Genomic DNA, 14,362 nt, shown 5'->3' on the forward strand with positions numbered 1-14,362 from the left:
TTTCCATTCCAAATTTCAGCCAAATCGCTTCAGTAACCGCAGCGTAAAAGAGGAACAAACATACTTACACACTTTCACACTTACACACAAACTTTCGCCTTTATAATATTAGTGTGATAGTGTGAAGTGTGACTAGCGACCCGCCCTGGTTTCGCACGGGTGCTATATTCAGTCCGTTAGATCTGCCTCTGTACTAAAGGCATATACCTACAAGGTGCTATTTCCCATAACTCTAGGGTTATATTCTTTAAGGAAAATTACCTATAATGTGTAAGGAACATGTGTTTTAAAATGAATATTTTCGGAGTAAAAAATATTTCTTTTGTAAATAGATCTTCATTCATTGATTAATTTTAAATATCATGAAGTAGCTTACTAGTGAAGTGCGGAGTGCCAGTTGGAATATCTCGTTCACCTCAACCAGAGGAGATGTAGCGTGCTAATACAGACCAGCTGGCCTATTCACTAATTTCGTCTTTATTGACAACCTATTAAAATAAACATCAAATCCTGCGAAATGTACCTACTGTATGATATAAGGGTGGTCACAAGGATTAGCACCGATTGTTACATAGAATTGACATTTGTTACATAGAATCTCAATTTTGTATATTTCAATTAACATACGTCAAAGTGAATTAGCCTGCAGTTATGAAGTACCTACAGTTCGTTTGATGGAGAATGGTGCGGGTGACAGCTCGTTTCACTCTTAAAAGTTTGCCGCGGTTCACAATAATAGTACGTAGGTATTATGAACGTCATACAGGCGACTGTCACCGTACCTATGCTATCTGAAAAATACTTTTTCACTACTCTTGCTCAAAAACACTGTCATATTACCACTCCACAGCGGGGCTAAACAAGCATTTTAGCCTCTAGGGGCTAAAGTAATTTTGTTTTTTTAATTCTTGTCTGTTACGAGCACTAGCCAAACACTAGCCTACTATAAAACGGAGGAGGTTTTATTCAAAAATAGAATCATTGTAGGTAAGGCCCTGATTGTTTTGAAAAATAAATAAAAAAACTTTAAATTAGAATGAAATGCAGCGTTCTTGTCTGTGGAATGCGTTCATTTTTTTATTTAATTTTTGTTTGAGTTGCGAATAGAGCGAGATTTGAAGACATGGGACATCCTATACGGTGTAATACCTTTGCCTTTTTCTCGTGAAAGAAAAATAAAATTAAAAAGCGAGAATTTTAAAAACAATATTGCCGTGAATAATCCATACTTGATTTTTTTAATGAAATTTATTGTAAATTTGTGACCGTAACATACATATTGTTCAACGTTAATTGTTATTGTTGTCTTCATCTAGTGATAATGGTGATCCTAATTTGGAGATGGATGAAATTTTCAATCTGTTACCATCAAAGTCGAGACGCATTTACTTAAATACCTACCTAGGTAAAGTGGAGAACACAACAACGAATGGATTCACTTACGAAAGGAGTTTTTTAATCTATTATCTCCCACGTTTACTTCAAATAGTCATTATTCATCTTCACAGGAGTCGGAAATTATGTTGCCGGGTAAAAGCATCTCCCTTAATATCCAAAATTGTAGACTTTGTACAATTCATTTTCAATTAATTTAAATCATTGAATATAAACTATTTTATTTTCTCGCAATCGTAGTGAAAAGCAGAGTGTAACACGTGGGGCTAAACCCATTATAAACTCGGTTTCTATTTAGGCGGCCCTCGCCTTCGTCTCGGGCCCTAAAAATACCTCGTATATAATGGGTCTTTTTAGCCCCTTGTATAACAATCTACTATAGTGCAATGACAACAAAGTCAAAATTCATTTATTTTAATTAGGTACACTTACTTTACAAGCATTTTTGAAGCATCAAGTTATGTTATGAGATATGAAATAATAATGAAAGTCGTAAACTAAAAAAAAGTTACGAGGGTTACAAACGCCTTGGTCCGTGAAGAGCCCACAACAAATTGGAGAGATTTTTCAAAGCCTAGCATACGTCAGCGACATATCTCGTGAAGAAAAAAAGACCAAATTGTCAACCAATAGCGGCCGTCTATAAATATCGGTCTCTACAATGATTAAAATGTATATAGGTACCTAGTATTTATTGTATAGAATAAGCTTATCATAGTTAAATTTTAAATAGGTATTTCTATGTTATTGTTGTAATTTATACGAAGTTAGCGAAATAAATTGATGTATGATGTCTATATATAGTTTTATTATTTTTTTATATAATATAATGTATCATTGGATAAAAAAAAACAATACAAGAAATTAATTTGAAAGCATGTTTTGTGTTTGTCATGAATTCTCATTACCATTTTTAGTTAAGGTCAAAATATGTAAATTCACACTTTCATAGTGTCTCAGAGCTTTTTTCTTAAAAAAATATTTAATTTGTTTTAAAACACGTACCTCTTTTAATTTTGCCGCTATAATACGCCACAGACAAAACTAATAAAGGCACCAGCACTGTTGGCGCCATCTGCGTTTAGCCACAGAAAACATATCTTTCACCGGCCAACCCCATTTATTTTTTACATAGAGGAATTAGATATGGAGATGCATAGCACCCAAATTGTGAAACAAAATTTGTCTGTCGTTTTCTGAGGGGAACGAAGTAAACTCACATATCAAAAATATTTAACACCCATAAATATTACCTGTCTATGCACTACACACAACTATAAATTTGGTCAGAATACTGAAACGTTTAATTTTTACACAGACTAACAATTACATTACTACACAGGATTTTCGGTCACTTGATCGATGTTTAACTGTTCGGTCAGAAGAATCAATTCTTTTTAAATAAGGGCGTAGCTACCGTTGTATCAGCCGTATCAATGATACGGGACTTTGTGACTACAGGGGACACATACGTGTGAAAGTTAAAATGGTGTTTCCCGTCAGTGGTGGTCACTTCAGAAATGAAAATTCGGAAAAAGCACTCTCATTTTTCCCAAGTTAAACATGCGTCCAAAAGTGTAAACATCATACACAGGTTAAGTTACTGTCTTATAAACTCTATTCAAGCGTTTTTGTTTCTATTGTGAGAAATCTTTATCCTTTTTTGGGCCCCCCAACTAAGTCTGATACAGACTTCCTAAGCACGCCCGTCCAAGGCACGCTACGCCATTGTTTTAAAATGTTGTTATTACTTTAGTGCACTAAAAGTTTGACTGTGTTATATGCTATTCAACTACACAAAACGGCATTTTTATGCAGTTCTTTACACGACGAGTACGATTACAACTATGAAACATCGATATTATAGCAACAGTCTTGATTGATTCTTAATATTTGAGATGTGTTTAATCTGTGTGAAAATTTCTTGTGAATGATTTACGAATTAAAATAGTGGTGTGCAGTATAAGGTCACCAAATAGATTTATAGATGTTAAATATTTTCGATGCGTGAGTTTACCTCGTACCCATCAAAAATGACATTATTGATAAATTTTGGTGCGATACAAGTCCACATGTGTTTGGTCTGACAGTAGTCCATATTTCTGTTATTCTCTTGTCTTTCGTGCAGTTTATGGATCGAACGGTGAGCGAGAACATGTCTTAATAATCTGTGGCGAAGACCGGTCTGATAGCCGACCACGGTCGACTTCGCTTCGCTTCGTCTCGTCGATTAGCGATCGACCGTCGTCCTCGTCTGTCACCGACCGATCGGCGATCGCCGAGCGGACCGTCCGGTCGCGTTTATATGCGTATTTTTAAACATAAAAGACATTAAAATTATGACTTAAATTTTAAATTGAAAAGCAGATAAGTGTCAGTGAAACACTGTTTTTTTAACTAAAAGCTCAAAATAACACCCGATACAGAGTTAGCTGTGAGTGATCTATTGGTGTTTATTTATGTTTGGCAAGTGGGTATCTTTGTGCGTTTGTTTTGCAAACAAAAAGTTTACCCCGGTGGCTCGGAGTCGGGCGTGTACTGTGTAGTGTACGGTGCTGAGGGAGTTCTTTGTGTTATGCGGTGAGCGGTGAGCTGTGCGGTGAGGTGTTACAAGATGTGGGGAGTGCTGCTGTGGCTGGCGGCGGGCGGCTCGCTGGCGGCGGGGCAGGCGTGGCTCACCAACATCACTGACCACCTGCGCGAGGGCACCTCCAGTGTGCTGAAGATGTCGGAGGTGAATTACTCCAAGCCGCTAATCAACGCGACGTACGTGGCCAGCGTGGAGTTCGACATGCGAGCAATGGGACACCTGTACAACTCCACTCACGTCATCATCGACATCATCGCCAACAAGCAGGCATATCCTGAAGGTAAGTCAGTATAGTTTGAGTCAGTCAGTACTGCAATTGCCATCAGAAATTGGCTATTTTAATTTTAAGCGATTTTGTTACATCACTAGTTGAAGAGATTTCTGCATCATTTACCAGGTCTGGGTTCTTGCATGGCTTGTAAAATATGCTGCAGTATTTAATGTCGGTCCTGCAGCTGCTGTTTGTTCTGTCAATATAAATAACTAAATGTTCAAGATGGTCTTTGTTCATGTGTTGTTTGGTTAAAGACTTGTTTTAAATTTAGATTTAGAGCAATTATAGGTGTTCTATAGCTTGTCAGGTATCCAATGTATAAAAATCTTGTTTTGCTCTTACATTCCTCTGAAATGACTCAATCCATTTTAATTATTTTATGTATTTGGTATGGTATACTTACTTATGGTTGCAAAGTTGTTGTCACCCTCTTATTCCCAGAACTCATTTTTCAAATCACATTTTTAGTATTTTTGTATGAAAGTATGTAGATAAATATTTGTGGGGTTGGTTTGTATTTTATATACTTCATTAATAATTTCCTACTAAAACAAGCTTAATTAATTATATATAAGTATATACAACCAAATCACAGGATAAAATGTTTTAATAATCAAATTAAGTACTTAGTCTTATTAGTGTTTGAGGAAACCAATATTAATTATTATTTTCATTCACTCAAATACTTAGGTTATTGTATTTCCTTATGATACTTTATGTATAATATAAATCAAAAATAAAATATCTAGTTTGGACAAAAGCAATTGCAACTGTTGTTTTTGTGAAATGAATAATTTTGGAAAATTTGCTTATATTTTGTTGGAGGCCAAATCTTATACATAAGATTCTGGGAGCAGAGCCATGATAGCTGAGTGGGTATGACCTCTGCCTCCAATTCTGGAGAGTGTGGGTTTGAATCTGATCTGAGGAATGCACCTTCAACTTTTCACTTGTGTGCATTTTAATATCACGTGTCTCAAGTGATTAAGAAAAAACATTGTGAAGAAACCAGCATACCAGAGAATTAAGTGTGTGTGTGAAGTCTGCCAATCCGCATCAGGCCAGCGTGGTGGACTATTGGCCTAGCCCCTCTTATTCTGAGAAGAGACTTGAGCTCAGCAGTGAGCGGAATATGGGTTGATAATGATGATAAGCTTGAACATAGGCTTCTTTTTATCCTGAAATTCTCACAAGAATTTGATCTGTGTAGGTGAAACTGGGCCTTCATTCAAAGAGATCATTCCAAAAACATCAGTGCTGAGCTAATATAAAAATAATAGTACAAAACTAATGACCAACACTGTCAAATTGATTCTCAGTCGAGTACAACTATTAGAAAGTGAGCTGCAAGGTGAACAGGTAGGCGCAGAGTGTTTGTGTAATATCAAAATAGATCACCCACTTTCAATATTTGTTCACTGTTCTGCAAATATTGCAAATGCCTCATAGAAATTACAATGTAATTGATAAGTAATCAAAGTTTGTAAAGTGTGTTTGTAACCAAGTAACATCACTTGCTTAAATATCTATTGAAAATTAGGTTGTGAGGCTAGAAAAGATTGTCTAAAACCCTTAAACGCTTCAGGTATGACTTGAGAGCACTTATTGATAACCAGCTTTTCAAATACAGTCAATCTACTCCGGGAAGTCTAGACTCTGCGAAACGAAAAAAGTCCCGAAACCTGAACAAAAGTTCGCAGCGCCTTAATGACACTGCGACAGCCATTACCAAATGACAATGAGCATCAATAAGACATTAACGCCGCGTCTACGGGACTTGCTTCGTGACGCGGAGTCTACTTGACTTTGGATGTAGGTGTAAGCTTGACACACCAAGAGCATTTGCTTATGTAATTTACACATATTATAACCAGTTTCATACACCACCATGCCCATCAAATGCTTGTCTGTACCCCTTACTGCCACATCCTAACCCAAAGACTCTCAAGAACAGATTGAAAATAACTATAATATGTCTGCTATCAAATTATCACAAGTTCCTGAGGATGTGTTGAGCCTTGTAACTTTTGAAAATAGAACTGACACATTTTTATCTGACTACCCACAACTTATTTTGCTTTATGCTATACAAATTATAATAGTCTCTGACACTAAATAGGTACTATACATAACAAACAATCTCCAGTCTACTAAAAATTGCTATGGGTATGGACATAAATATAAAATTTAAAGGAATACAGAATTTATGCAACCTGCTTGTTTTTTTTTGCATAATCAATTGGTTTAATACAGATAGACCTTATTTTTAGTACTTTATATACCAGATACTTAAATGTATTCTTATTGAAATACACATTAATTTCCAACTTATGAAATTAAATAACAGAAATTAAATGTAAGATTACTATTGTGACAGAAAGGCAGTCAACAAGTCAAATGTTAGTAACCTCCAGCGTCGAGTTACAATGGCACAATCAAGACCAGATTAGCACACAATGGTGCAACACAACAATGCTTGTTGATGCAGTCTGATCAATATTGTTGCCAGAACAAAGCACACGGACATATCGCAGAGAGATGGAAGATATTATTCCAGATATCATTTTCTTGTGCTTTATAGTAAGGTTTAACCAGTGGTTCTGCAGTTAACAATGAAGCCTTGTGATCGCCACTGACTAGATATCCCCTCCAATACTGGTTGCTGCCAGGTACAGCAGCAGTTGAAGCCTTGTAGTTGTCTTGGTCTTCTGTCCACAGTATATCTCAGAGGCCATTGTTCAAATAGGCACTGCTCTGCCATTGTCAAATTTGAAGTACTATATTATTTGTTATAAGCAAGAGCTTGACTGTCTGATTGTAAGCAATACTAATGCAATTTAAGATGCAACTTGCTTATAGAAGACCTCATTTACCCTAGACTTGAAGATACTTGACTTTAGAAGTTAAGCCTTATATCCCATAATTTACTGTACCTGACTATAACCGGTGATTTACAGACGCATGATAAAAGTACTCGTATTATCCTTAACAATATTAAACTGACTGGCTGTCATTCAGCACACGTACGAGACTCAAAGAGTCGTCGAGTCAGTTACAGTTAGTTGTCAAGAAATGCAATACAAGGGAACCCGAGCGTGTGCAGTGCGACACGGCGCGGCCGTCGACCTTGCGTGCCGTGTCACGCATCCCAACTAGCCGCTTCACACCGCTACTTGACGAGACACCGTGACGAGACGTGACATTACATTATCCTAGACGTGACAGACCCGAAGTTACGCGAAACCGCATCTAGACCAAACGATTCACACCACTACTCCGCAGGTTGACGAGACACCACTGTCCGCATAATCGTAGGCGTGAAGTAAAACTTCTTTACAAACGCTTGACTTGGGGAGTAAGGTGGTGGGAGCTACGCAACGCATTACGAAAAATGTAATCGGGCGAGGTAAATTAACGTTGAGAGAGATAACTAAAGAAGATAGAGCAAATACTTCAGTCGTGTGGCCTAAAGTACACTTGTTTTTTTTTATTCAATGATAAGTTATCCCTTGACTGCTATCTCACCAGATGTTAAGTGATGAGTCTTAAGATAGCTCTGACGGTGTCAGAACGTTGAACGTCAGAACTATAGCTTGGCAAGTTCGTTGATTACATTCCCATGATATGCGGACCACGGGGGGAAAGACTACGCGACTGTGTAACGAATTGGGGAACTCTGTTGAGATGTATAGTACTATAAATTGTCAGAGAGGTCGTCAAAACTGATTCCAAATTACGCGACAATGCATCGTAACTAGTCTCTTCGCACCGATATTCCACGGATTGACGAGACAACGTGTCGTGACGTGACGTGACCTGAAGTGACCTAATCGCAGCCGTGACTGACCCCAAGTTACGCGAAAAGTGTCACCACGATGACTCGGCATTATTACTTTGTGAGATCATTTAGGACGTTTGCTAATTCGTTGATTTTCGATTTTACGTGTTTGTTTGTGAAATATTCATTTGAATTTTAATACAAGTTATCCCCAATCGAATGAGTTGAAATTTTGCATAACGTCATTTGGATTTGGATGACTATGTGTGGTTAGATGACATCATTTTTAAAACAATTTGGGTTTCCAAAGTCTGTGGTTGTTTTTGCAGGGTGCCAGCTCAATGAAAGGGTTTCTAAGTTAAGATTATCAGTCCGAAGTTGTTGAGTTGCTGGTGCTCATAACTCACATACTTACTCAGCCCGATAATTATCATTAACATATAGTCAAACATTATTATTAGTTTAAGTCCACAATGTAACTCCAAATCACTTCTATAAAGAGGGAGGTCACAGACTTTCTAGTACGCAATTGAAATTGGCTGATATTACTTGGCGTATCTAGGATTATTTCCTAGGGTGGGCCTGGCCCCGGACACCAAGTCTATTATTATTATCATAATATAATTCCATATCGGTAGCCCAGAATTCTAGGGTGGGCACAGGTCCATTATAGGGTCCGCTAGATATGTCTTTGCTGATATTGACTGTTTCTTGAACGGCATTCCGGAACGTTAAGTCACTAGGCGGTACGTCTTTACAAGTAGTACTTAAGTAAAGTGTTGTAGAAGACTTCTCGTCATCAACCCATATTCGGCTCACTGCTGAGCTCGAGTCTCCTCTCAGAATGAGAGGGGTTGGGCCAATAGTCTACCACGCTGGCCCAATGCGGATTGGCAGACTTCACACACGCAGAGAATTCAGATAATTCTCTAGTATGCAGGTTTCCTCACGATGTTTTCCTTCACCGATTGAGACACGTGATATTTAATTTCTTAAAAATGTACACAACTGAAAAGTTAGAGGTGCATGCCCCGGACCGGATTCGAACCCACACACTCCGGAATCGGAGGCAGAGGTCATATCCACTGGGCTATCACAGCTCTTGAAGACTTCTAACTATTGTCTGCATATGAACAGCGAGCTCTATTCCGATTGCATCTATAACAGCTCGCAGCCCCCAGCGAATGCCTGCACTCTCACCGCGCCTGCGCGGCTGACTGCACACTGCACATCCTGGCTCCCGCTGGGATATTGTGAATTCAACAGTTCATACGTCAACGTGGACTTGCAGCCTGCTGTAACCAGACATACCACATTTTAAAAAGGCCTGACCTAAAATGATTACCAGCTGAAAATCAATGTATGCTTCGTCGTGCTGCATACTACTGAGCTGGTACCTTTTTCAAAGTTGTGCCGAACATAATCAAGTGGTTGATGCTTCCACTAAGTACTTGGGTTATGGTCTTGACATGTTCTTGTTATGTGTGGCACAACTTTTTATTATAAACGTCTCTTCTTTCTTTCTTTCTTTCAAAAGGCTGAAAACTTGTTAGCCTTACCATGATCCTATATGTAGCCAATTGTTTGAAAGGTTACAAGGGGCCAGTTACAAAATAAGTCCGAGTTCAAAGCATATTGTTTTAATATTTTCCTCGATATGAAATGATAAATCATGTGTCCAGTCACCAGTTACTTAGCTTTGCGACAACCCTTCGAAAAATACCGTAATGTGGTCCAGGCCAACAAAAAATACATTACTTAATGGGATTTTTCTTGCAAGAAATATCTTAATAGCAGCCTTCAGCTAAGAAATTGGCGGTGTTGATATATTCCCGTGTCTCGGAGAGCCCGTAAAGCCGTCGGTCCTGCGCCTGATCTTTCACCGGACTATGAGAGTGAGGGAAAAGAGAGTGCACCTGTGCTTGCGCACACACTTGTGCACTATAATATCTCCTGAGTACATAGTTAATCTCAACATGAGATTGGCTACAATGGCTACCTAATAATCTGTCGTATCAAAAGTGCTTGTAAACTAAGCCTAATTTAAACAAATGAAATTGGTTTTGATGTATCCATCAACTTTGAGCCTTTGTAAAATGCGGAAGGTCTGGCTATAGCAGGCCCTCGTTCCAACAAATGAGAGTTTTTGTGCCACAGGCCAACGCGAATATTCATAAAGCAACAAAGCCGTGCTCCATTTAATGTTGAGACAATAGTTATTTGTGCCTGCATGCAGCAGGAGCTCTCGACTGGAGGAGCTGCTTCTCGCTAACAATACTATTATTTACTTGTGAATAAAAGAGTCATTATTAGCATTTGAGTCGAGTTTCCTTAGTACGAGTCGAGTTCTACTCGGAAGCTCTCTATTGAAAAAAGTCGTTCGAATTAGGTACTCAATCGTTCGAATAAATGTGCCGCGAGATGCAATTTCTCTTTGAGGTTTAATGATAAATTAGTCGTAAAAGATTATCCAGCCGTTTGGTTGACAACAATTAAACTTCAATATTTGTTGTGCGGATGTGACGTCACAACTTTTCAGTAAACCCTTACATTTTAATCCTAATACGCCATTTAGAATGATGTCATTTAGCTTACATATTGTATTGATATACAAACTGCCAAACCAAACTAAACGTAAACCCTAATTGAGCTCAGTACAAGTTTAGTTTGGAGACAATTGATGCTATAATTTATATTTCAGGGAAAAACAAACCACCTTCAAGTTCCATAAAAAAATACTTTTTAAAAATACATTTACCTAAGTGCAAACACGTAATATTCTGCTTTAACCATGTTAAGCTAACGGATTAACTATTGTTATCTCATAATGTTAACGATAGCAAGATGCATCGACTTGCGACGGGCGCGCACGACCGTTTGCATAATACAACCATAACGCGTACGTAATTGTCTACGCGAATGTACGCTCGTGTACGTTGTTACGTTAACAGCTTCCGTATGCTGAGGCTTGCCAAAGTCAATGCCAAGTTTGCTGTTTACTTACACTCGTATCACTGTTGGGGGAGTTCCAGTAGTGAACAAGGGAAGTTGGGAATGAGGGAAATGTTGGTTCAGGCCTTTTAAGGCAGGCGTCTACTGATCCGCATCAAACGCCTACCGTTAATCGTGGAATTATTGAGGAGTAATAGGTGTAGATCTCAGACCAATTATAGAATGACCTGTATCGCACTCATAGTCACGAACAAAATTGTCTGTCATTTTCTGAAGAAAACGACCTTAGATTTGGTATATATCTTATACTAAACTAGAAGTTTTTGCCCGTTTTTTAAACAATTCAATTACACAAAAAGGTATTTTTACGGAGCTCTTTAACCGACGAACAAGATTACAACTATTTAACATCGATTCTATAGAGACAGTTTTTATAATCGCATTAGATCGTCGATCATATACTTTGACAGAAAAGTAACGTCTAGCGAGGCAGGTCCTATACAATAATTGGTCTGAGGTGTGGATACAATAGGTAAAGCTGGTTTGCTTGATCTTACCATTATCTAATGCACAGAAAAGCACTTCATTGTATACATTCCAAGAACACTGGCTACAAGCGCTGCACTTCGCCCGTCAAGCTGAGACAGTGTTAAATTACTCGACTCAGGTTCCTGTGATTTGAGCAGCAATTATTGAGCATACGGCAATGCGGCTGTAATATCATGGTGGTAGTCTGGGTACATCAACGAAGGTACTAGGTATGTCACAAAAAGCATCTACTACCTGCTATTCTAAAAATAAATTGTTACACTTCTTAAATTTTCTGTCAACTGAATAATTTTGTGATGCACCTGTAATGTGGTATCGCTTATGATCACCTCACATAAAACACCAGGTTGTAAGGGAGAAGCTACCAAAAAAAAATCAAAATTTTTTTTTTTTAAGTAGGCTCAGTATACAAGCACTTTTGATACGTCAGTTGACTATTTGTAAAGATTCTACCACCGGTTCGGAAGGCAGATTCTGCTGAGAAGAAACCGGCAAGAAACTCAACAGTTGCTCTTTTTAAAAAAAATCATACAATAATTTTTTAACATTACAATTTATGACGACATTACAATTTCTTATACTTTTACTTCCTGTGTGAAGGTGGAAGCTGATCCAACGGCCTCCAAGCAACTTTGTCATTAAGGAACTCATCGATGGTGTAGTAACCTTGTCTAAGAAAATGTTTTTTAACACATTGCTTAAAGCTATGCATTGGCAGGTCCATCACAGTCTTGGGGATCTTGTTATAGAAGAGTACACCCAAACCTACAAAAGATTTTTTTACTCTTTGGAGACGATATGCAGAAATAACTAACTAATGCCCGTGTCTAGTAAGACGTGGGTTTAGAACTCCTTTTCGTTTGTACAAATACCAGTCAGCCTTCCCAACTGCCAACCTCACCTGCTCGTGGTGTGCCCTGCAGATGGACAGACGAGACTCTGGAGACCGATAAAAGGCGGTATAACCATTTCAATTAGGCTAGACTCCACAAATGTCACAGACCGATATAAGGTATCAGCGACACCGGTGCGTCTAGACCTGCGAATGACCAACCCGCATTCCCAGCGTGGCCATTTACGGGTACTTGTAGTGTATCATCAAGCGTCAAGCGAGTTGCAAGGAGCCGCTGGACGTTGGCGGCTCGAGACCGTGGTGTTTGGAAGAGGCCTGTGTCCAGCAGTGGACGTCGATCGGCTGTTAATGATAATAAATGACGATAAGACACTGATTATGAGAACAATCTACCTACTATAATATAAAGTGTCTTATTTTTTTATGTATGCCTCATATTTCTGGGGCATGAAGCATTACAGAAGGAAACACTAGTGCTGCTTGGCGGTAAAAATATAAATGATGGTGACTTAAATCAAAGAGGGACACCAACCATTGAGACTGAGCGAGCATATTCACAATTTTGTGTTTAATTACATTATACATTTATGTGTATATAATATGCATATATAGTTTTTTTACTTCCTGAACACACAACTCGACATTGTATACATTATTTAGGTATTATTATGTTTAAATAACTTTCGTTGTTAACTATGCGACTAAATGAAATTAAGACAATCAGTTTGTGTCGTTGGTGTCATATCTTATAGTTCAAAATATCGTTGATTGAGACGGAAAATAGGATTACTGAGATTCGACAATAGTTACTACTAAAACTCTGTAGATTACTCACTAATGTAAGCGATAACATTATGAAGGCTGTTCACCCGATACTGCGGTTTGTAAAATTGTACGTAAACGTTTGACTAACACGAACAGATCGAGAATCGCTTCCTATATTTAAACCTACATTTGAATGTACAAGGCCATCCGCCATTTCCGGATGTAATGAATGTAGGTTACAAAATACTATGTATTACACTTATTCAGCTAGTATATCTTTGCTAAGTACCATTGTGACTAAATACTTGCTTCGGTGGACTTCAATATTAATTACTTTCGTCACCTTCTCATATGTCGAACTTTAGTCTGGAATACAAGTATGTGTATGCTGCTTGATAGCAATGTATGCCGATGAACGTTGTAGTCCCAAGATGCTAGACTGGCGACCCCCCACCAGGTGGACTGACGACATCAAGCGAAGCGCAGGGATCGTGATGTTTGGAAGTCTCTACAAAAGGTATATACCCTGCAGTGAACATCCATTGACAGCTGATATGACGATGTAAGCTATTTGTTTCGGTACTTCCTAAATGTGTATCTATCTGCCCACTTATGTTACACGTACTGTTTGTTACAGTCTCTCTTCAACATTCTGTACGTGATGTTCGATGAATAAATTGTTATGATTGACCTTTTGCTGATGACTCACAATTGAAATTAAATATAGATGCGGTTCATTCAAAGGTCGATCCTTGACATTTGGTGAATCTCGCGGGACTCGGGCACGCCATCAATCAAATACTCGTAAGTTGTTGAATTTAATCACTAGCTTCAGAATCGTATGGAACTAGTCACTAGTAGATGTTTGTTATATTGTATTAGTTTATTTTGGCTAATTGGAAAAAAGTATCAAAATCGAAGCCAAACATGCTTTGGCTGGAACAAAGTTCATGAAATGGTGTTGTCTTTCCTCCATTTATTGGTTTTCCATACAACACGTATGTAAACTAATTTTATCGCGGTTTTCCTTATAATTTTATCATTAACTATAATTATAATTGACCTAAAAGAATTTCACGCGTTACCACTCGATATGAGGCGGTGTTAATCATGTTAAAAATTACATCATATCTCTAGGAAAAAGTATTTTCTATACTAATATTATAAAGCTGAAGAGTTTGTTTGTTTGAACGCACTAATATCAGG

At 38.1% G+C, this 14,362-nt stretch overlaps 1 protein-coding gene across 2 annotated transcripts in view; it reads left to right on the forward strand.

Moving 5' to 3' along the window:
* Positions 1 to 3,989: 3,989 nt before the first annotated feature.
* Positions 3,990 to 14,362, forward strand: part of LOC112053800 (prominin-like protein) — a 68,373-nt gene continuing 58,000 nt past the window's right edge. For both annotated transcript variants that reach the window (XM_052884385.1, XM_052884384.1), the window contains exon 1: positions 3,990 to 4,265. In XM_052884385.1, the coding sequence (XP_052740345.1) occupies positions 4,010 to 4,265 (256 nt within the window). In that variant the 5' untranslated portion in view covers positions 3,990 to 4,009. The remainder of the gene's footprint in view (positions 4,266 to 14,362) is intronic.

Source organism: Bicyclus anynana, chromosome 11 (genome assembly GCF_947172395.1).
Source record: "Bicyclus anynana chromosome 11, ilBicAnyn1.1, whole genome shotgun sequence".
NCBI classification, from domain to species: Eukaryota; Metazoa; Arthropoda; class Insecta; order Lepidoptera; family Nymphalidae; genus Bicyclus; species Bicyclus anynana.